This window comes from Acipenser ruthenus, chromosome 12 (assembly GCF_902713425.1).
Source record: "Acipenser ruthenus chromosome 12, fAciRut3.2 maternal haplotype, whole genome shotgun sequence".
Classification (NCBI taxonomy): Eukaryota; Metazoa; Chordata; class Actinopteri; order Acipenseriformes; family Acipenseridae; genus Acipenser; species Acipenser ruthenus.
In genome coordinates, this window is record NC_081200.1 from 24,911,866 (window position 1) to 24,937,100 (window position 25,235).

Below are 25,235 nucleotides of genomic sequence, written 5' to 3' on the forward strand. Positions count from 1 at the left end.
CATTTGAAACAGACTACTATAAAGTAAGGCATGTAAACTGAGAGCGTTCTGTAACCTACTGTAAATCTTTATCACTTGATTTAGAATAGGTTAACACGGGACCATATTAAGCTGTGGTTATCATTAATAACAACAGTTTTATTGTAGTGTGGTTGAAGTTAGTATGGACAGTGTATTTTTTGTTAAATGACGTAAACAACACGATGACGAGTTAGTGGTAGGCTGAACTTCTGTTACACCAATCAGATGACGGTTTGTTGGACAGTCGTCCTGTCAGCTGCTGGGGAAATAAAGCTGTTTAAGCAAGGTAGTTGTTGTTGATAAGTACATGTTAAAACTTTAAAATAAATACCAAAAATAGTGTACGTTTCAAATTGAATGGAATCAGAAATAATCTCGAGACCAGAGGAATGAAATGGTGACGGTTTTAATCTAACTACTTAGAGATAATACTGTACTTTGCTTGTTTAACATTTGGAAGAGGTAATTGTCAGTATTGGTACGCTTTTAGTTACTTAAGTACAATCGCACCTTCCCTCTGAAGTATAACTTATATTTCGTCTGTTTATGTGTAAAAATAAAACGCGCACAAGCTGGATAACAAAACGCTGGATATTGGGTATAAGTCGGGTTCGACAGGGGCCCTGATACCGCAGAAGAAAATGAAGAAACGAAAGGAACTGGACGCTCTGATTGGGCTCGGCGGTGACAGTAAGAGGAAAAAAACCAAGAAAGGATCAGGACACAGATTGCTCAGAACAGAGCCCCCTGATTCCGACTCCGAGTCAAGTTCCGATGAGGGTGATGTATTTAACACCCTGGGAAGCTCTGGGTTCAAGTGCGTATATTATTAATAATAGCTACGCAGAATTACATTTTTGTTCAGCATTTCACACTATATCTGTTTGTAATCTCAGATGTAGCAAGACTTTTCCATGGAAAGGCTTTGTTCGCATTTAAGTCATTGATGCGGCAAAGCCTTGATTTGTGTGAAATACTTTTAAACCTAGTATTTAACCACTCATTACAACAATTTAAAGTAATGATAAAGACTTATAAAACAATACAGTTGCAGCTTTTACAATGCTGGTATAATATAGCACTGTAAACACAGCATGTTTGACTTAAACCCTAGCAACATATGTTTTCTTAATACAGTACTTTTTGGACGAATACAGTGTGTGATATTTCTTTTAATAGGGGAGGCTACACACAGTGCTGCAAAGTGTGCTATCCTTTGTGTGTATTCATCGTTCTTGTAGCATGTGTGGTAGCATGTTCTGGCTTGATATGGATGCAGATAGCCCTTAAAGAGGACCTTGATGCTATGAAGGAAACGATTCGAACAAGTAAGAATTGATCGCAAAATTATTTTATTACCTGAGTTAAAAATGATCATTTACCATATACTATACCTATACTGGTTATAGCTGATGAAGTAATTATATAAACAGTGATGGAAATTATTGCATAGCAGTTTCACCCATTCCAGGTTTTACTGCTAGTTCGTTTAGCCCCAGTTTATAGGTAACAAGTGCAGGTGTGTCTTATTAAACACATAGTAAAACCAGGAATGGATCAAATGCAATGGGAGTCTTATTTCCATCTCCGATCAATCTTGTTGTGCACTTTTGAAATAAGTATAGGTAACACAAAATTAGTAATAGTTAATTAATAATAGCTAACACTGTATTATATGACTTGGTCATGCTACTTTATCTGAAGTGGGACAAAGTCCAAACAATCGGTAGCCACAGACATGTCACATATAAGCCTACAGTATTCATAAGTTGAAAAATCCATGCCAGTCTAGTTAATGTTCTGTATACAGGAGGACTGGCATCCAAAAATCTCCTTTGAGAATCTCTTTTTTATTAATGTATTCTTTACTTGTAACTGTAATGTGTCTGTGCCACAGAATAAGTAGTAACTTGGAAAATTTGAGACATTTTGATGAGCTCGGAAGAGTATTTAATCATGTCGATATCATTCCTTCTGGAAAATAAGTGAGATCACACATTAACCAATTTCAATTAATTCCAAGTACAGTAGTAATTTTGGGAGCAAACAGTGTTTTTATTATTATTATCCCTTATACAGCAGTGACTGAGGACAGGAATCATCAGCAGCAGCAGGTTCTGTTTCTGCTGTACCTTCCACACCTAGCCACTGATAATAGAAGGAACTTAAGTATAGTAAAAAAAAAAAAAAAAAAAAAAGCTTCTAAAGTCATTTGAGCTTCAGTTTGAACACTAAATAGCTGAACTTGTGAACAATTAAGATTGACATTTGGGATTTTTTTAAAAATGTACCCTGTTCCGCAAGATTTTTTCACTAAAAAACTGGTGACATGCCAGCCACTCTTATTATCTGAAATAAGATGGGTAGTGGCAGCTTTTATTTGCTAGCAGTGATTGGTCTGTCACATTTTTGTTCATTGAAAGTAAAATAGTCTCATATACTGTTGCAGTTCATATTATGAGGAATACATTTTTTGCTTACTCACATAAGTAGGCCTAAGCCTTTTTATAGTTTGTATTTGTGACCCATCACAGTTTGTTGTCTTGGTGTTATGGAACATTTTCTGGGTTGGTTTATTAGGTTAGATTTGTTGGTTTCAATTGTGATTTCGGTACTGACTTTATGCAGTAGCACAGATATAAGCTGTCTGTCACTTTGGAACTGCCTTTGCTTTGCATACCACAAAGTCAAGCCTCTCTCTCTCTGATCTATAAGAGAGTCATGGAGTAATAATATAATGTGTGTTGCTAGAAGCACTAAAAATCAATCCAGGTATTGAACAGTAACAATTTAGGGGTATCGGTTGACAACATTAAATTAATTATTTATCACTGTAAAGAATACCTGCAGAGCTGTGTTTAGAGGAGATCAAAAAGCAGTAGGAATCAGAGCTAGGAATGAGAAGGATTTTTTTTTCCAATGTCAAAGGATTCTGTTTCTTTTGGATACCGTTATACTTGGTTAGCCTTGATGAATTAATATAGAAAATATATATTTTTGTAAAATGAAAGAAATTAAAGTGTTGAAATGTTATGGCATTGTTTAATACAAAACAGGATATGCACATGTAAGCTCATGGAACAAACAATCAAACACCTGTTTAAATCAGGGTGTCAATTTTTTTTTTTTTTTTTTTTTTTTGCATTTACTGAAAATTGTATATTTTACAAGTATTTCTTTGCTTGTTTTCTTTCAGTGGAGTCCAGCCAAAAGATATCATCACATGAGATTTCAAAGCTCAGTGAGGATCTACTTGAAAAACAGAAGCTACTTGAAAATATGGAACGTGGAAGCAAAGGTCTTAATAAAATTTGGACAAATATGACAGAAATACATGAACAGGTAAAAAAAAGCTTTAAATACAGTACATATACTCATTATGTAAAGGACTTAAAGGTCCTTTAACAAAGTACCATTTAACACATCTGTGGCATTTTAGTTTAGCCACAGTCTTCTAAAAGGCCACAATTGCAGTCATGTTCCACAATGTGTTTTAAAAACTCAGGCCTTGAGCACATCCTGAGTGCTCTGAGAACTTTGAACATAAACATAAGAATCCTGGGAGATGCAGCAATTGATGGCTGTTACTCATCTTCCTACTATGGGACTTTACATTTTGAAATATGTATCTTTTTAAAGAAATGTTATACATTGTTTCTCTTGGTAGTAAAGAGCCATTTTTAACTTCCACATATTTTCTAAACTAGGGTGAAAAAACATACACAACCCTCAAATACGTTTTAGGACACCCTTGTATAAGGTTGTATAATCACATAAATATTTTAAATGAAGAACTATGTTTGGCCATGGGTCTAAGTCTACCATCAATTGGCCACATGACCTGCTGCTCAATAATGTACATAAAAAGTCTCAAATACCATTTTCTCTCAATATCTCCTGACACTAAATCAATATTAATAATATTATTATAATATGTAGGAAAAAATCATATTCTGTATAAGGGATAAAACCACTGCAGGAACTTGTAACTCAGGCTCCATTTTTTTGTATTGAACATTTTAATCCTATAGTGCTACTCTGGATGTTCATTTATAATTTCGTGTTGTGTTTTCACACTGGACACTGCAATTTCTTACCTGCAGAGATTATGTAAAGCCCTTTATTTTAGTGGACTGAAAATGTAATGTGTTTATATATACTTTAAATGTAGCAACTTTTATTTTAGCGGTTTTCACCTCATCACTGGACACCAACTTTAAAGTTTAATGTTTGTTTTGTGAAAAGATTTGAAATGACAAAACAGTGGACATACTGCAACAGCTTTGAATTGTATTTGTTATTAAATATGTTTACTGCACTTCTTGATTCTTTATCGTGTCTGTGTGCTCTGCTCTACCTTTTTGAATTTTAAGCATGCCTAATGTTAAAAATACTCCCTCTGCATAATGTCTGTGATTTCTCCCCTCACTGAGTCAACCCCCACCACACACTTTTGCCTTAACGACAACTTTACACCCCCTGGTTGTAGACTTGGCAGAATCTGGCAGTATTCTAACACCAAGTTGGATTTCTCTTTTCTTAAGAGTTTTCTGACAGAACTTATTTTAATACCAGTATTGCTTTTTCCATTTTAGATTACCTTAATTGATTCTGCTGTCAGTCACCTGCAAGCAAATATAAAATCAGCTTCTGACTTGATAAATCTACCAACCACAGTGGAGGAACTTCAGAAAGTAGGTGCAGTATGTTGCAGTACAAAATGTACCTTTTAGCTTATTTGTGACTGTTAGCCAGCTGTGCAGATACACTTTAGCAGAGCACTGCAACTGCTGGCAAGTGTATAGATATTAGGACTATAAACCTTAACCACTATCTTCAGTTATGTCTCAAAAGATGAATGTGTCATCCATTTCCCTCTAAATTTCCCAGATGCAGTAAAACAGCATCAAGCAGTGTGATTTAAATGTGAAATCAAATTGGACCATGGAGAGTTATATAACGTGTTTTTAAATAGCATTGCCTTTATTGAACAAAACCCCTTTGGCATAAAACATTTACTCTAGTAACACAACATTCTTTTGAAGGTGTGTCAGAAGACAAAAACATACTCTGGAATTTCTAAATACAAATAATATTAAAAAAGAATACAAAAATAAAAAAAAGTTGGACTGAGTTGCGATTCCCAATATATAGCAAATGGTTGGTGCAAACAACACATTGTTTTTATTTATATTGGGGAAAGCAAAGTATGATTATTTGTAATTTCCTAAAAACACATGTACATTCTTTTCAGAGTGTCGCCACTATTGGGAGCACATTAACAAGTGTTCAGCATGATGTAGAAACTATGCAAACTTCTTTGGACAGGAAAATTGTTGACTCAATTCGGAAAAATGAGGTAAGTTAATATTTTACGTGAAACACTTCAGGAGATCTGCAATCATGATAGTATATTGCTGTTCTTTAATAGTCTTGTGAAATTCAGTTCTATACTGACGGTTCAATCTTGGATTACCCTCCAGCAGGGATGCATGAATCATGGCCTCTGTGTTCATCTTCAATGTGTTTCATGTAATGTATATTCAAATTCTCAGTCTTTATTGCTGGGGTATCACTTATTTATGAAGTGTTTTTATTGCCCAAACACAGTTTTTGAATTTCTGGATTGGTTTATAAATCAACATTTTTATTAATAAATCCATTCTGTTCTGCACATTTTGCAGTAAGTGCCACTCGCTCACTATTGATTTTAAAACAAAAAAAACAAACACATACAATGTACAAAAATAAATATATTTATTCCACATGGTAACTTGGGAAATAAAAATAAAACAATAAATAAATATAAATAATGAAACAAAGAACTTGTCAACAAAGAAGAATTGTCAGTAATGCGTACCTGTGGCAAAGTGGTTAATTGTGTACAGGTGCAGGTGATTAAAGAACAAACAGACAATTGTAATCCAGATGAAAAGGTTTGTTTTTATTAGTTGTTTTTGTGCAGTGACTGACGGCAAAACAAACAGGAAATAATGATGGCATGTAATACAGCGATGTGTATTACTTACATTTATAATTCCCCAAGCTGGTCCCGAAATAACAGTCCCGTTCTTGTATCCCCACATTAAACACAAAACACATACACAAGTCTGGTTAGTGCGTGAATTAGTGATTGTGGTGCAATATAGTTTTGCAGTGGTACAAGTGAAGTGCTGTTCTCGGTTTGTGCTGGCCTCTGGCGACAGCTCTGGAACGTGTTAGCCATCTAGTGAATACACTCAGTGATAGACAGTACAAACAAACACTCACGATTTATTTCACTAACAGTACGGGTCCTTCCAGGTAAATGACACAACCAAAACAAAGGAACAGATAACATTGCTTCGACCCCTATTTATACCATTACTCATGACCCCTTGGTAAATGATTGCAGCTGCTTTTTATGATCTGCAGCTGCCACATCATTTCCCCTCCGGGTCAGTGAGTTAATGTACTGAAGCTCTGTCTCTTTTCTATGTGACCGACTTCCTTTTACCCCTCTGTGGCGGAGTGTCCCGCCCCTTTTCAGTCTTTTCAGTAAAAGCGTCAGAGTCAACACTTTCAGCTTTATCAGGAATTCACAGCACGCCCTCTCTGGATAAATGACGTGTTCTCGCTATTGTCACTAATAGTTTAACACACCTTGCATCTTGTACCTTTTTTTTTATAGCTTTCTAACTTCCACTCACCACTCCTTCCCAACTCTTACCGTGCCCCCAGCAAACTTACAGTCGCCACTCATCCCCTATCATGTTCTTATTAAAAAAAAAAAAAAAAAAAAAACACTTGACACTACATTCCACCCTTTGTACGTGCAATCCCTCTCTCTTATCTCGCCCCAGCAGACATAGTCGCCAGTCATCCTCCTATCCTTTCCTTTCAAATAATAAAAACAGTCGCCACTACTCCCTCCCCTCTTGCCTGGTCCCCAGCAGACTAACAGTCGCCACACATCCCCTTATCTTACCCTTTGAAATAGAAAACAAATCCATTCCTCACTATCCTCCTATTTTGTATGTGCAAAAAATCTAAAAAGCCATCCTATCTTACCTGGGCCCCACCTGGTAAGATAGGCGGGGACGTTATTTACTTCTTAGTAACCTATATGTTTTCAGTGTGTCCTTGTTAATCTTCTGACAAGACTGGACTAAATAAAAATGTTTACTGTAATGTGTGTATCTTTCATATATGTGACTTATGAAGTGACAATAATTCACGATTACGATTTACTGGAAATATTTTGGTAGCATTATTGTATGTGCTTAAGGACCAAGTTTAAAGCACCTTACGAAGCTGCTGTATCAAAAATTAATACAACTTTACTGGTGAAACTGCAGTCAATTATTGTAAGCATAATATAATCTTTTTATGTAAAAAAAATATATAAAGTCCTGATAATTGCCTTCTTTATTCTTCTTTGCATTGCAATAGAATGAAAAACAAGATGAAACAAATAAAGAATCAGATCAGTCATCTGCATCCTCAGCAGTACCGGCATCCAGCAATTGTACACCATGTGTCATTTTCAAACAGGTACAGTAGATCCTAATTACAGTTGGCTCCATAAAGGCTATTTAAACTGGAAATTAGAAAATGAATGAGGTGTTCTCAAGAGTAGAAACTCTTTCAAAATATATTCAGCATGGTGTATTTTGCAAGGCTTTATGAAAACATTTCAGAGAATATGTAACATGATAAAGTGACCTAACACTTTTAGATATTAGCTTCATACTTGGTACACAGCTGTATTCTGTGATTACCACAGTCAAGTTTGATCACGGGTATTGTACTAGAAGAATGTCTCTTTCCTATAACCCTATTGTGTAGAACTCACGAGATCCATTTCACCAGGTTAGACTGCATTAGACTTTACAAAAAAGAGCGTTAAATATTAACATTAACCCTTTACTGCCCTGTGTGTGTTCCCATACCTATTTAATACCTGTTTTCTCAATCTCAAATATATTGGACACTGGGTAGCAAAGGGTTAACTTTAATTTACTTCAGTGTGCATGTTGTTGTTTGAAAAATCACCTTTTTTTCCTATTAAAGGATTAGTTTATACAAAACATTTTCTTGATTATTGAACACCATCTGAATAATCCTGTTTGTTTCCTTTCTTCTCCAGGATGTCCTTCATCTACATGATGCTATTAATGAGTTGAATGCCTCACAAGTGATTTACCAAACAAAGAATGATCAAAAGATTAGTGACATTAATTCAACAGTACACAATATCACTCTGAGAATCTTTTCATTAGAAAATTATGTTTTCGTCTCTAACGTTAGCAGACCACCAAAGCATAACGTGAGTGGCATATTTTACGTTGTCCTTTTTGCTAAAGATGTGACTGAAACACAGTATATGAGTTTCATAAACTAGTAATTATAAAGCCATTGTTAGATTTCCTTTGGTAGTTTTTTTCATTTGACACGGGCCTTCTTTCCCATCTTTGCATTTCACTAGCAAGTTGTCTTTTTTTTTTCCCTTGTCAATAATACTTTTGTAAACTTTGTATCAATCTTCAAGAATATCTAGAAATTAGTACAGCAGGTTTGAAACTTAGTTTTTTTTGTGGTTAGAGCTATGCATTAAACATATTTATTTTCTTACTGTGTCCATCTGAAGCTCGTTTTGTCAGTGTACAGCTATTGCCAAAAGTTTTGCATCACTAGAATTTTAGGATTGATACATTAATTAACCCTTTGCGGTGCATTTATTCAGCGCGTCTCAGGTGCATCGGGTCCAATTTATTTTCACACGCTCAGTTTATTTTAGACACGCTGTTTAAAAGTTTTTTTTTCACAGTAAAACAGGTTTAAAAGGCACTGCATATCAACAGAACACTCAGTACTGCATCTCCAGCCCCGCCCCACCCCTTGTTCGCTGTATTTTTCACATACCTCTTCATAGTCGTGCATACCGATAAATCATCTCCTGATCACTCGTTTTATCACCAAACTCCTCAATAGTGCGATCCAAGTCATTGGATTATTGAGCGCTGGATGCAGAAGCAGCTATCTTGTTTGTTTATGTCCGTGTTATCTCTGTGATGCCGGGGCTATGTGTATTGCTCAGATACTCCCCCCCCCCCCCCCCCCCCCCCCCCCCCTCCCGGCTTCACTCGGCTCCTATCGGTCTCACTCGGTCATTGAATAGTTTTCTCAGCTAGAGACATGTGTTTTACCTCTTTTTGATGATGTCGGATAGGGTCGGACTGGAAAGGGAAAATTGTAATGTCGGACCTGGTCCAACGTAGGACCGCAAAGAGTTAAATAATAATAATAATAATAATAATAAATAAACTATATGAAATTTAGATATTTTATTTGACATTATGTAATCAAAGAAACTACAAAATCATATCAAGTCTACCAAAAGCCAAAATAGTAGTATAGTATTTCATGTTAGATTTTAAAATGCCACATTTTTAAATTTGTCGTTTTTTTTGTTGTATATGGAAAACTACAAAGCAGTATGTAATTTCATATGTTAACGTAACATTATTCAGCAGGTTTCATTTCACTTTATGAAGCAAAAATAGTTAATTCTGTAAGGTGATGCAAAACTTTTGACCACAGCTGTAAATACTCCTTCATGCTCACTTTTTAATTTGTATTTTTATTTAGGACTCTGAAAACGATGATCACCAGGTCACTGAACTGAGAGAGAAACTTCTGCTAATAAATGCCTTGACAAGTAAACCAGGCAGTGAACAACTCTATGAGGATTCTGTGCATGGTGACCCAGAAAGTGACCACCTTTCTCAAGAGAACAGTAAAAAAACAGAAAGCAAAAAAATCCCCATTATTTCTGAACACAGTCCAAAAACCAACAGTGAAGACTTCCCTAAGAATCCGGATAATGGGAAACTGGAAAGAGACACAGTCAAGAATTCTGGTAATGGTGAAATAACCAAGAGTGAAGACCTCCCAGCAAACTCTGATTCTGCTAAACAGGAGAATGAAGACACTCCTAAGAATTCAGATAATTCCAAAGACCTTCCTCGAGATAATAATAAAAGACCAGAGAATATGAAAAGTGAAAACCTCTCGAAGAATTTTGATCTCAGTAAACAAGAGAGTGAAGATCTTCCTGCGAATTCTGATAATGGTAAAAACAAAATAAATACCTTTTTAAATACTCAATCAAAATATTATGCTGCTTCTACTGTGAGGGAAAACATCTTTAACAAATGTTTGGCCTGAGGGTCAAATACCCTCAGGCCAAACAAGTGATGCATAATAGATTTCACTCTGGTTTGCAAATCCATTAAGGGCCAATCCCATATGGAGTGTTATTGCTGAGCGGTCCACAAGATGGCAGCATAATAACGGAATATTTAATCTAAGTACGATTAATTTAATACTGATTTCCATTTAACACAACCTTTTACTTTCTGACCTCTTCAAAGGTATTCTAGTCCCATTTTCTTAGGATAGTGGATTGATATGAACTTTTTTTATTATTATTATTATTTACAGGTGGGCTTCGTTTATATTCAACATCAAAACCAACTAGATTTCCAAGGTACATATCACATGCTGCTTCGAGACAGAGTATAAAAGGTAAGAATTGTATATTTGTCACAAATTTTCTTTGCAGACTAAAAGAGAATATTCACCACACTATATATCTCTCTATCTCTGAAAGAAAAACATATTGCAAATGTGAAAAAACGGCAAGTTATCAAAAGTGCCCAGCCATTTATAGTAGATATCAAAAACACAAGCCAAGTTTCAAGAAACCATTGGGGCAACCTTGTCCAGCGCACAGCAAATAGGCACAAATGTAAAACTGATGGGGGCCAAGGTTGCCCCAATTGTTTCTTCTAACTTGTATCAAAAATACAAGCTAAGTTTGAAGAAACAATTGTATTAAAAGCTTTCATCTGATTTTGCAAACTATCATAATAAGCTTGATCCGTTCATTTAGTATATTGTAATGTTTAGGAAGTAGCACTCAGGGAGACTTTGTTGAATTCTCAATGTTTGTTTTATTTGAAACTACAGAGAATTCCTGTCAGGGGCCAGAATTCACGGCACCAAAATAATAACCCTATGCTTTCGTCTTGGCACTTTCACTGCATATTCTCTCTGGTCACAGCTCGCACGCTTGCTCAGTCGCACCCACAGTTTCTCATTCAAGTTCAGCGCTGGACTGTCTCCAGTCCCCAGTCACATCCATGCTCTGCAACCCCCAAAAACAGCAACACACATTCTTCTAGATTTTTTAATTAGAAAGTAAAAATATATGAAAGCATGACAACCTTTATGTACAAAAATCTTCACTAATATAGAATTGAACAAGAACTGTTGAGTATTTATTTTTGTTTCATACAGTATTAAATTGCAGTGTTTATATCTGATGGTGAAAAAGAAATAAAGAAGTATCAATATAGATAAAGAAAGTAATAAATGTCTATGTATTGATTTATGTATTCATTTAAATATTTATTAATGTATTTATTTATTTGTTTTACTTTTACCATATATATAGGCTATCCTTCAGCATAGCTACTTCTCAGAAATGAATGTTACATTTTGTCCAGTGGGGACCACAATTAGCGTTACTCTCATCAACCAGTATTGAGAGGAAACCATACTTCCTTGCGCTAATAGGGATTACAATGAGAGGAAACCAACATTTTTCAGAGATCAAGATCAGAATCTCAGAATGATGAGATGACTTGAAAAACAATCTCCAAAAAAATCTCCAAAATGTTAAAAATAACAAAGTCCCGAGAATTCTCAGCTGGCTGACTTCATCTTTCAAAATACTGCTTGTTTTCTCAACTAATCGTGTAGCACTGACAGTATAACACAACACACTTGCAATCTGAAGGTTATAGTTTCAAATCCCATGCATGCTAGACCTTTTTTTTATTTATATTATATAAAATATAAAAAAAAATTGCAGGCAAATGTTCCATTTTAAAACATAAATAAATAATTTTATATAAATGATACAGACATCACAATAAGTGTGTTCCCTAGTACGTGTCCATGTTGACAAAAAGAAGTTAGTTGTCATTAAACTCGGATGTCCTGTAATATACATATGCGTGGATAAAAGTGCCTGGTGTCTACAAAAATCTGCAAAAAAAAGGGGAAAAAGAATGAGGAGGAGGAGAAGGACATTTTTGCCTTACTTTGACGACTTATTTCTCTTACTTTGACAAATATTGAGAGTGTTGGGAACTACAAATTAAAAGTGAAATGGTGCTTTTGGATGATTTACTTTTGCTGCGCCAATACCCTGAAAACACGTAAACTATCCTTGCTGCATAGAGAGTCTGGCAGTTCTTGCTGATAATGGCGCGAGGAACTACTGTTCCTCTCAATACATATATATTCAAAGAGGATGTTAAATGTCTAAGAGACACATATGGCAAAATCATAGATGAAGAAAAAGAAATAGCAAATATATTAAATGATTATTTTTCACAGGTTTTTACAAAGGAGGACAAAGACAACATGCCCCACATGTCAACCTGTTCCTATCCAGTTTTAAATAACTTTAGCATAACAGAGGCAGAAGTGTTAAAGGGACTAGGAGCTCTTAAAATAAACAAATCCCCTGGGCCGGATGAGATCCTCCCAATAGTACTCAAAGAAATAAAAGAAGTTATTTACAAACCGCTAACCAAGATCATGCAGCAGTCTCTTGACACAGGGGTTGTACAGACAGACTGAAAAATTGCAAACGTAATACCGATCCACAAAAAGGGAGACAAAACCGAACCAGGTAACTACAGACCAATAAGCCTGAAATCTATTTTATGTAAACTTATGGGAACTATAATAAGATCTAAAATGGAAAATTACCTATATGGTAACAATATCCTGGGAGACAGTCAGCATGGTTTTAGGAAAGGGAGATCGTGTCTAACTAACATGCTTGATTTTTTTTGAGGATGCAACATCGACAATGGATAATTGCAAAGCATACGACATGGTTTATTTAGATTTCCAGAAAGCTTTTGACAAAGTCCCGCATAAAAGATTAATTCTCAAACTGAATGCAGTAGGGATCCAAGGAAATGCATGCACATGGATTAGGGAGTGGTTAACAGGTAGAAAACAGAAAGTACTGATTAGAGGAGAAACCTCAAAATGGAGCGAGGTAACCAGTGGTGTACCACAGGGATCAGTATTAGGTCCTCTGCTATTCCTAATCTACATTAATGGTTTAGATTCTGGTATAGTAAGGAAACTTGTTAAATTTGCAGACGACAAAAAAATAGGAGGAGTGGCAAACACTGTTGCAGCAGCAAAGGTCATTCAAAATGATCTAGACAGCATTCAGAACTGGGCAGACACATGGAAAATGACATTTAATAGAGAAAAGTGTAAAGTATTGCACGCAGGCAATAAAAATGTGCATTATAAATATCATATGGGAGATACTGAAATTGAAGAAGGGAACAATAAAAAAGACCTAGGAGTTTATGTTGACTTAGAAATGTCTTCATCTGGACAATGTGGGGAAGCCATAAAAAAGGCCAACAAGATGCTTGGATATATTGTGAGAAGTGTTGAATTTAAATCAAGGGAAGTAATGTTAACACTTAACAATGCATTAGTAAGACCTCACCTAGAATATTGTGTTCAGTTCTGGTCAGTTCTGTTCACCTCGTTACAAAAAGGATATTGCTGCTCTAGAAAGAGTGCAAAGAAGAGCGACCAGAATTATCCCGGGTTTAAAAGGCATGTCGTATGCAGACAGGCTAAAAGAATTGCATGTATTCAGCCTTGAACAAAGAAGACTACACGGTGATCTGATTCAGGCATTCAAAATCCTAAAAGGTATAGACAATGTCGACCCAGGGGACTTTTTTGACCTGAAAAAAGAAACAAGGACCAGGGGTCACAAATGGAGATTAGATAAAGGGGCATTCAGAACAGAAAATAGGAGGCACTTTTTTCCACAGAGAATTGTGAGGGTCTGGAACCAACTCCCCAGTAATGTTGTTGAAGCTGACACCCTGGGATCCTTCAAGAAGCTGCTTGATGAGATTCTGGGATCAATAAGCTACTAACAACCAAACGAGTAAGATGGGCTGAATGGCCTCCTCTCGTTTGTAAACTTTCTTATGTTCTTATGTTCGTATGTTCTTATAAAAGTCTTAAACATTTTGGTGAGGAGGGGGTTATACTAACGTAGAATCAACCCATGCCATCTACTGAACGTCATGTCACGTATACATTTTAAATAAAAAATACTTTTACTTTTTTTTTTGGATGCTTCTAGCCCCCCACCCCCCATCATATTGAGAACCACTGGGTAAATGTAATGGATTAGCTACTACAACACTTCATATTAGCTGCTCATGTATAGTTTGTATGAGTTGAAGCAGTTCTACATGGAGGAGTGGGCCAAAATTCCTCCACGGCCCTGTGAGAGACTAATCAATAACTACAGGAAGCGTTTGGTTGCAGGTATTGCTGCTAAAGATGGGGTAACCAGTTATTGAGTCTAAGGGGGCGATTACTTTTTCACACAGGGCCATTGGGTGTTGCATAACTTTCTTTAATAAATGAAATGTATCAATTTTTTGTGTTATTTGTTCACTCAGGGTCCCTTTTATCTATTATTAGGTTTTGGTTGAAGATCTGATAACATTCAGTGTCAAAAATATGCAGAAATGCAGAAATTCAGACGGGGCAAATACCTTTTAACAGCACTGTATATTGTAACTCCTGAATGTGTCTGAGACTTTTGCACAGCGGTGTGTGTGTGTGTGTGTAAAATATATATATATATATATATATATATATATATATATATATATATATATATATATATATATATATATATATATATATATATATATATAGAGCTCTGGAAAAAAAATTAAGAGACCACTGCAAAATTATCAGTTTCTCTGGTTTTACTATTTATAGGTATGTGTTTGGGTAAAATGAACATTTTTGTTTTATTCTATAAACTACTGACAACATTTCTCCCAAATTCCAAATAAAAATATTGTCATTTAGAGCATTTATTTGCAGAAAATGACAACTGGTCAAAATAACAAAAAAGATGCAGTGTTGTCAGACCTCGAATAATGCAAAGAAAATAAGTTCATATTAATTTTTAAACAACACAATACTAATGTTTTAACTTAGGAAGAGTTCAGAAATCAATATTTGGTGGAATAACCCTGATTTTCAAGCACAGCTTTCATGCGTCTTGGCATGCTCTCCACCAGTCTTTCACATTGATGTTGGGTGACTTTATGCCACTCCTGGCGCAAAAATTCAAGCAGCTCGGCTTTGTTTGATGGCTTGTGACCATCCATCTTCCTCTTGATCACATTCCAGAGGTTTTCAATGGGGTTCAGGTCTGGAGATTGGGCTGGCCATGACAGGGTTTTGATCTGGTGGTCCTCCATCCACACCTTGATTGACCTGGCTGTGTGGCATGGAGCATTGTCCTGCTGGAAAAACCAATCCTCAGAGTTGGGGAACATTGTCAGAGCAGAAGGAAGCAAGTTTTCTTCCAGGACAACCTTGTACTTGGCTTGATTCATGCGTCCTTCACAAAGACAAATCTGCCCGACTCCAGCCTTGCTGAAGCACCCCCAGATGAGTCCTATTTTCAGCTTTGCCCAACACCTCGTCGTCTAATGGTTAGACGGAGACCTGGAGAGGCCTACAAGCCACAGTGTCTCGCACCCACTGTGAAATGTGGTGGAGGATCGGTGATGATCTGGGAGTGCTTCAGCAAGGCTGGAATCGGTCAGCTTTGGCATGAATCAAGCCAAGTACAAGGTTGTCCCGGAAGAAAACTTGCTTCCTTCTGCTCTGACAATGTTCCCCAACTCTGAGGATTGGTTTTTCCAACAGGACAATGCTCCATGCCACACAGCCAGGTCAATCAAGGTGTGGATGGAGGACCACCAGATCAAGACCCTGTTATGGCCAGCCCAATCTCCAGACCTGAACCCCATTGAAAACCTCTGGAATGTGATCAAGAGGAAGATGGATGGTCACAAGCCATCAAACAAAGCCGAGCTGCTTGAATTTTTGCGCCAGGAGTGGCACAAAGTCACCCAACATCAATGTGAAAGACTGGTGGAGAGCATGCCAAGACGCATGAAAGCTGTGCTTGAAAATCAGGGTTATTCCACCAAATATTGATTTCTGAACTCTTCCTAAGTTAAAACATTAGTATTGTGTTGTTTAAAAATGAATATGAACTTATTTTCTTTGCATTATTCGAGGTCTGACAACACTGCATCTTTTTTGTTATTTTGACAAGTTGTCATTTTCTGCAAATAAATGCTCTAAATGACAATATTTTTATTTGGAATTTGGGAGAAATGTTGTCAGTAGTTTAAAGAATAAAATACTATAAATAGTAAAACCAGAGAAACTGATAATTTTGCAGTGGTCTCTTAAGTTTTTCCAGAGCTGTATATATATATATATATATATATATATATATATATATAATATATACACACACACACAGTGGCTCTCAAAAGTATTCACCCCCCTTGGACTTTTCTACATTTTATTGTGTTACAACATGGAATCAAAATTAATTTAAATAGGAGTTTTTGCCACTGATCAACACAAAAAAAGTCCATAATGTCAAAGTAAAATAATTGATTGCATAAGTATTCACCCCCTTGAGTCAATATTTGGTATAGGCACCTTTGGCAGCAATTACACCCATGAGTCTATTTGGATAAGTCTCTACCAGCTTTGCACATCTGGACACTGCAATTTTTGCCCATTCTTCTTTGCAAAATTGCTCAAGCTCCGTCAAGTTGGATGGAGACCTTTGGTGAACAGCAATTTTCAACTCTTTCCACATATTCTCAATTGGATTGAGGTCCGGGCTTTGACTGGGCCACTCCAGGACATTGACCTTTTTTTTTTAAGCCACTCCGTGTGGCTTTGGCTGTATGTTTGGGGTCATTGTCCTGCTGGAAGATGAGTTTTCTCCCAAGTCCCAGGTCTCTTGCAGACTTCAGCAGGTTTTCCTCCAGGATTTCTCTGTACTTTGCTGCATCCATTTTGCCCTCTATCTTCACGAGCTTTCCAGGCCCTGACACAGAGAAGTATCCCCATAGCATGATGCTGCCACCACCATGCTTCACGGTAGGGATGGTGTTCTCAGGATGATGTGCGGTGTTAGGCTTGCGCCAAACATAGCGCTTAGCGTTGAGGCCAAAAAGCTATATTTTGGTCACATCAGACCACAGAATCTTCTTCCACTTGGTCTCAGAGTCTCCCACATGCCTTCTGGCAAACTCTAGCCGAGATTTGATGTGAGTTTTTTCAACAATGGCTTTCTTTTTGCCACTCTCCCATAAAGGGCAGTTTTGTGAAGCACCCGGGCTATTGCTGTATGCACAGTGTCTCCCAGCTCAGCCGTGGAAGACTGTAACTCCTTTAGAGTTGCCATAGGCCTCTTGGTGGCCTCCCTGACTAGTGCCCTTCTCGCCCGGATACTCAGTTTTTGAGGACGGCCTGTTCAAGACAAATTCACAGTTGTGCCATATTCTCTCCATTTCTTAATAATGGACTTTACTGTGTACCGATGGATATTCAGTGCCTTGGAAATGTTCTTATATCCTACCCCTGATTGGTGCTTTTGAAGAACCTTATTCCGGATTTGCTTTGAATGTTCCTTTGTCTTCTTGATGTAGTTTTTGTTAGGAAATGTACTAACCAACTGTGGGACCTCCCAGAGACAGGTGTATTTAACCTGAAATCATGTGAAACACCTTAATTGCACACAGGTGGACTCCATTCAACTAATTATGTGACTTCTAAAGACAATTGGTTGCACCAGAGCTTATTTAGGTGTGTCATAGCAAAGGGGGTGAATACTTATGCAATCAATTATTTTCTGTTTTATATTTGTAATTAATTTAGAACAATTTGTAGATTTTATTTTTCGCTTTGACATTATGCACTTTTTTTGTGTTGATCAGTGGCAAAAACTCCTAATTTAAATCCATTTTGATTCCATGTTGTAACACAATAAAATATGGAAAAGTCCAAGGGGGGTGAATACTTTTGAGAGCCACTGTATGTAGATTATATATATATATATATATATATATATATATATATATATATATATATATATATATATACATATATACACAGTGCCTATAGTAAGTATTCACCCCCCTTGGACGTTTTCACAGTTTGTTGTGTTACAACCTGAAATCTTGATGCATTTAAATTGGATTTTTTTTCCTTTGATTTACACAACCTAGGGGGTGAAAAAACAAATCAATTAAAAATAAAAACCTGAAAAGTCTTCATTAGATAAGTATTCACCCCCTTTGCTATGACACACCTAAATAAGCTCAGGTGCAACCAGTTGCCTTCAGAATTCACACAATAAATTAAATGGAGTCCATCTGTGTGCATTAAATACACCTGTCTCTGTAAGGTCCCACAGTTGGGTAGTGCATTCAAAGCAAAGAAACTACCATGAAGACCAAAGAGCTTGCAAAACAACTCCGGGATAAAGTTGTGGAAAGGCACAGATCAGGGGAGGTGTATAAAAAGATTTCAAAGGCATTGAATATCCCTTGGAGCACAGTCAAGTCGATCATTAAGAAGTGGAAGTTATACGGCACCAACCAGAATCTGCTTAGAGCAGGCCGTGCTCCCAAACTGAGCAGTCGGGTAAGAAGGGCATTGGTCAGAGAAGCCAGCAAGAGGCCAATGACAACTCTGAAAGACCTACTGCGTTCCGTAGCTGAGATGGAAGAAACTGTCCATGTGTCATCAATAGCTCAGGTACTCCACAAATCTGGCCTGTATGGAAGAGTGGCAAGAAGGGAGCCATTTCTGAAAAAAGTAAAGTCCTGCTTGGAATTTGCAAAAAGGCATGTGGGGGACTGAAAAGATCTGGCAAAAGATTCTGTGGTCTGATGAAAGAAAAATTTATCTATTTGGCATAAATGCAAAGTGTTATGTGTGTTGCAAACCTAACACAGCACATCACCCAAGTAACACCATACCTACTGTGAAGCATGGTGGTGGCAGCATCATGCAATGGGGATGCTTTTCATTGGCAGGGACTGGGAAGTTTATCGGTAGAGATACTGATCTAACCAAGACATTTCAGTTTTTTAATTTTAATTAACTGTTGTTTCACAGTAAAAATTATCTTGCCTCTTCACAGTGTTGAGTAGGTTATGTAAATCAAAGGAAAAAAAATCAAATTTAAATGCATCAAGATTTCAGGTTGTAACACAACAAACTGTGAAAACTTCCAAGGGGAGTGAATACTTACTACAGGCACTGTGTGTGTGTGTGTGTGTGTGTGTGTGTGTGTGTGTGTATATATATATATATATATATATATATATATATATATATATATATATAATTTTTTTTTTTTAAATCCTTTATTTTCATCAAATTAGTGACTGATTAATAAAGAGAGCTTACCAATAGTGTCAGACTACAGCGGCAAAAACAGGTCCCTTTTAAGTTTTTTTCCCAACTTCAAAATGCAATAGGTAAGAAATTAAAGTTGCTTTTGCAACTGTAGATGGCCTCCATTCTATAATAATAATAATTTATTGCATTACTATATATATTTTACCAAAGCAAATGAAATTATATATATATATATATATATATATATATATATATATATATATATATATATATATATAGTAATAGCAGAAATACCCATAATGCAAAAAATAATACTGCCTTTTTTCTGCTATACATATTATATGTATATATTTTTAATTTCCGTGCAGACCTGGAGGATTAGTTCCAGAGGTCAGATGAAGGCCCTCAAGGACAGCTGTCTTATGATGCTCAGAAGAAACTTTGAATCGTCAACACCGGAGGTGAAAGAGCTTCAATATTTAGGGATATAAGGTACATTGAAGGAAATTAAGCATTACTGTAATAATTCTGGAGCTTTTGGAAACATAAGACATTGTGAGTGTTGCACTTTTAATTTGTAATTAACCTGTCCACAATGTAACACGTATGCTCTCCTGCACGGTCTGTATTTGTCATTTTAAAACTATTTGGAGATCTGACAGCTGTAGATTTTATTAGCTGTATTGCATAGATTAAATTAATGTATATGCCTAAGAAACAAACTAGATATATAAAGCAATACGGTATTTAAAGGACTTACAGATTCTAAATCTTCCATTTTAACTTGAAACCAATAAGAAGTGGATTCAAAAACAAAAAATTTACAATTACTATTCAGCCCATAATTAAAATAATGAGGGGAGGGGTGCCGCCATTGCATTTGTAGTTAAATTCCACAGCTTCACCCAATGACAGAGTAGTACCATGTTACATTCTGAAACCTAAAAGGGAATGTGGCAGTTTTGAAATTGCTTTATTCCTTATCATAGATTAAATGACATTATGTGAAACCTTACATTTATGCTGACCATCTCTTTTAGTTATGCAGATATTTGTCTTAACCTGAGGCATCTCGTCAGTCTCCTCTGTAGTGGAGGGATCTGTGGAAATTTGTTATTTCTTTTTTAAGGATTTCAACTCTTAGAAAATAAAGAAACACTTAAGTAACCTCAGACACTAAGTGATGTTTTGTAACCATTTTAACAAAACACATAGGTGTTGAAGTAAAGGAATATAAATCTGAAAGCCCCGTCCCCATTTTTTAATAATGTAGGATTCAGTGTTACAACCATGATAACTGATTCTCTGTTATCTTCAATTATAGAAATGCAAAGTTTACAATTGGCATGTTTGCTTCTTATTTATTAATTTGGTAAGTAAAGCTTTTGTACATTATTGCTGCATTCAAGGGAAGACCTTGGTTATTGAATCTACTTTTTACTCGTTTCAGTGGCTTTTGAGTCAGAGGTAGAAGGGCTATAAATTAAAGCATACTAGGTAGAATATGTATTTTAACAGTTAAATAGTAATTTAGCAATACAAGTTGGACATTTTCTGTACATACGAAAGCTTTAACCTATTATTTAACAGGGTGTAAATCGACAAGCTGATTTTGTATGTAAAAAAAAACAAAAAAAACACAGTTCTCACAAGATACAGATTCTGGGTGTGCATTGTAAATGGTAGTTAGAAATGCACTGAGCACTGTCCCAAGCATTCTCTGAGAATGTGCTTTGTTCTTGGGAACAATGTGTTAAAACAACATAGCCTTTGCTGTAAATAGTTTTAAACCTGCTTTCTGTATTATACTTAAATCTATTTTGAGATGTTCTGTATAAAATATTTCCAGCATTGTATAAGTGGAAGAAACTTTATGAACATGTGTTATGCATGTTTCACATCATGTAACATGATTAAACATCTAATTTATCAAAAAAATGTGATTTTAAAATTGTCTTTATTTACAGATAAACTTATTTTTTTTGTACATTCTTTGAATAGAGCATAACTTCTTATGAGCATATATAGATTATTCATTGACATTTTATGTTACAAATATTTAGTCAATGTAACAGTTTGGATCATGTTTTAAAATACTTTCCTGCAACTCAAGGAAAATACTCCTATTTGAATGCTGAAACAGCTTATTTATTTACACTTTTCTTTATAATGTTGGCCACTTGAGGGCACTCAATGCATGTTTTGCTAAATATCTTGAATCACTCAATTAATTAATCTTTAACTAAATAATATTTGAAATTGATTTAAAATTAGTTACCTGTACTTAATAGTGTGTAACCTTATCTACTAGCAATGTAGAGATATTTTTTAAACATATAATAGATTTCTATTTAGAGAATGATAATTGTAAATGTCCTGTGACTGTTTATAGTCAGATGGTAATACTAATACATTTGTAGAAGGGTATAAAAACATTAAATAATACATAATACTACAAAAGTATATTATTATTATTATTATTATTATTATTATTATTATTATTATTATTATTATTATTATTATTATTTTAACCCATTCTTATTGACAGTAATGTTTAGTCCAAGGGTTAACTACAGTTGCTGACCTCAGTAACTTCTTAAGTGCAATCATTTCATTAACCTAACATGGGTCTAACTAGATGAATTTCTGCTGCAGTTGTATGAGAAAAAAGGTAATAAATAAGGTACAATCTGCACATGAAGAAGACAAGTATTTAATGTTTCGGATGCATCCTGATGAGCTGTTCTACTGAAACCAATGGTTTTGGCAGGTTAACACACCACATGGTGTGTTCCAATTACGATCACTGAAGGAGGCTTTAGTAAGGCATGACACAAGCCGAGTGTTATTTAAACTGCAGCCTTGCCCCCTGAGTTTGTTCCCTTGTGTGTTATCTGTGAAGTACGCATGTCTCAAAACAGACTTAACGATCTATTTGAAGAGTTCAAGAAATTAATATTTATCAACACGTCACATCTAAATCTATTCAATTATTTTACATTTCCTTCAGGTGCACTAGTCCTGACTTTTCACCTAATGTTCTTTGGTCTTAAGCCCAGTACACCCTGCCCCATGTGATGAATTGGGACACGATTTTCAGTCGCATCAGGACATGTATTACGCTTTGCGATGTGATTTTACAGGATCGGCAGATCAATTTCAGTTGGCTCGTAAAGTTTAAACATGTTTAATATTTCGTGTGTTATGTGACGATCACATCTGGGAGTGTGTACCGGGCTTTATATACAATATATGGAGGCTGCCTTGTCAGTTTGTCTGTATGTCACACCTACGTGTTTACATAGAAACACTTATTATCAAATTGTGATGACATTTGTAAAGGAAATCATTTAGCGTCATTCATTATTCAGAATTTTGGAGTCTATGAAGGTCTACTGCCTGTACAGACATGCATGTGCATTAGGGGTGTAATGACACACTAATGTCACGATACGATGAGTATCACGATATGCAGGTTGCCATATGACATATATCATGTTACATGTGAATGTCCTGATGAGCTACTTGTATGATGCATAATAACGTCATATGATCATGTAATGATATACTTACATTAGTTAGGGAGACTGTGTATTAATACCAACTATAAAACACATATATACTTCATTCAAATACCACTTGGTGACCTACAATGAGCTATGATGTGCTTTTAGTCTTGTATAGTGATACAAACAATATATTATTATTATTATTTATTTCTTAGCAGACGCCCTTATCCAGGGCGACTTACAATTGTTACAAGATGTCACATTATTTTTACATACAATTATCCATTTATACAGTTGGGTTTTTACTGGAGCAATCTAGGTAAAGTACCTTGCTCAAGGGTACAACAGCAGTGTCCCCCACCGGGGATTGAACCCACGACCCTCCGGTCAAGAGTCCAGAGCCCTAACCAATACTCCACACTGCTGCCCTTGCATAAGTATTCACCCCCCTTGGACTTTTCCACATTTTGTAGTGTTACAACCTGGAATTAAAATGGATTTAATTAGGATTTTTTGTCACTGATCTACTCATAATAGTCCAATGTCAAAGTGGGGAAAAAAAGACTAAAATCTACATATTTTTCAAAATTATTTACAAATAAAAAACTGAAAAGTCTTGATTGCATAAGTATTCACCCCTTTTGCTGTGACACCCCTAAATAAGCTCTGGTGCAATCAATTGCCTTCAGAAGTTTGTTAGAGAGCATATGAAGACCCAAGGAGCTATCAAAACAAGTCCGGGATAAGGTTTTGGAGAAGCACCAATCAGGGTTGGGTTATAAAAAAATATCCCAAACTTTGAACATCCCCCGGAGCACCGTTAAATCCATTATTAAAAAATGGAAAGAATATGGCACAACCGCGACTCTGCCTAAAGAAGGCCGTCCACCAAAACTCAGTGACCAGGTAAGGAGGGCATTAGTCAGAGAAGCAACCAAGAGGCCAATGGTAACTCGGAAGGAGCTGGAGAGGTCCACAGCTGAGATGGGAGAAACCGTCCATGGGACAACTATAACCTGGATGCTCCACAAAGCTGGGCTTTATGGAAGAGTGGCGAGAAGAAAGCCATTGCTGAAAAAAACCCCTATCAAATCCCGTTTGGATTTTGCCAAAAGGCATGTGGGAGACACAGCAAACGTCGAAAAAAGGTTCTCTGGTCTGATGAGACCAAAATTGAACTTTTTGGCGCAAAGCGCTATGTGTGGCGCAAAGCCAACACTGGTCATCACCCTGAGAACACCGTCCCCACGGTGAAGCCTAGTGGTGGCAGCATCATGTTATGGGGATGCTTTTCATCGTCAGGGACTGGGAAACTGGTCAGGATTGAGGGCAAGATGGATTGAGCCAAATACAGGGAAATTCTAGATGAAAACCTGTTTCAGTCTGCAAGAGACCTGGGACTGGGGCGGAGGTTCACCTTCCAGCAGGACAATGACCCTAAACACACAGCCAAAGCTACACTGGACTGGTTTAAAAACAAGAACCTGAATGTCTTAGAATGCCCCGTCAAAGCCCAGACCTCAATCCGATTGAGAATCTGTGGCAAGACTTGAAAATTGCTGTTCACCAATGGTCCCCATCCAACTTGACAAAGCTTGAGCAATGTTGCCAAGAAGAATGGGCAGAAATTGCAGGATCCAGATGTGCAAAGCTGGTAGAGACTTACCCAAAAAGACTCACAGCTGTAATTGCTGCCAAAGGTGCTTCTACCAAGTATTGACTCAGGGGGGTGAATACTTATGCAACCAACAAATGTCTTTTTTTTGTTTAATTAACTTTTGTGTCACAATAAAAAATATTTTGCACCTTCGAAGTGTTAAGTATGTTGTGTAAATCAAATGGTAAAAATCCCAATTAAATCCAATTCCAGGTTGTAACACTACAAAATGTGGAAAAGTCCAAGGGGGGTGAATACTTATGCAAGGCACTGTACATCTCACAATACAATGTGTAACAAAAGTATCACGACTCATTAATACACAATGAGTAGTTACACCACTGTATATACAGTTGACCTGTGCATAAGTTATGGTGATCAGCTTATTGATGTTGGCTCTAATTTGGAACTTACAGCTGTGGCTCGTTATGATTGTCACTGTGATGCATGTTTTGTTTGTCAACTATACTCTTGTTTCCCCAGAAACCCTTTGGCACAAGACATCACAGTGCATCAATGTACAGATTGTGATGAATCTGAAATGCTGCAACACTGCTGCAGTATTCCTTCCATGTTTGTGTCCACTAAGGCAAAGTCCACTTTCTGATCTCCCTTTGGAACAGCTGTCCACTATAGCACTTTGTACAAAACTTGAAGTGTTC

The 25,235-nt window shown here is 36.4% G+C and overlaps 1 protein-coding gene across 2 annotated transcripts; it reads left to right on the top strand.

The window, feature by feature from the left end:
- Positions 1-172: 172 nt before the first annotated feature.
- On the top strand, positions 173-21,345 carry LOC117416492 (EF-hand calcium-binding domain-containing protein 14-like). 2 transcript variants are annotated; one of them, XM_034027602.3, is made up of 10 exons: positions 175-838; positions 1,201-1,349; positions 3,218-3,363; positions 4,617-4,715; positions 5,276-5,380; positions 7,453-7,554; positions 8,150-8,329; positions 9,652-10,135; positions 10,507-10,590; positions 19,776-21,345. In XM_034027602.3, the coding sequence occupies exons 1-10, from the start codon at positions 663-665 to the stop codon at positions 19,787-19,789; spliced, it is 1,539 nt and encodes a 512-aa protein (XP_033883493.3). In that variant the 5' UTR covers positions 175-662; the 3' UTR covers positions 19,790-21,345. The 2 variants fall into 2 exon arrangements, with proteins under 2 accessions (XP_058890691.1, XP_033883493.3); XM_059034708.1 differs by lacking the exon at positions 8,150-8,329 and having other exon boundaries at positions 173-838.
- The last annotated feature ends 3,890 nt before the right edge of the window (positions 21,346-25,235 follow it).

Bases quoted from the DNA above. Each gene is read 5' to 3' on its own strand.
- LOC117416492 (XM_034027602.3), top strand. From the start codon at position 663: ATGAAGAAACGAAAGGAACTGGACGCTCTGATTGGGCTCGGCGGTGAC. The intron at 7,555-8,149 runs GTACAGTAGATC...TTTCTTCTCCAG, and splicing joins CATGTGTCATTTTCAAACAG to GATGTCCTTCATCTACATGA. The intron at 10,136-10,506 runs GTAAAAACAAAA...TATTATTTACAG, and splicing joins TCCTGCGAATTCTGATAATG to GTGGGCTTCGTTTATATTCA.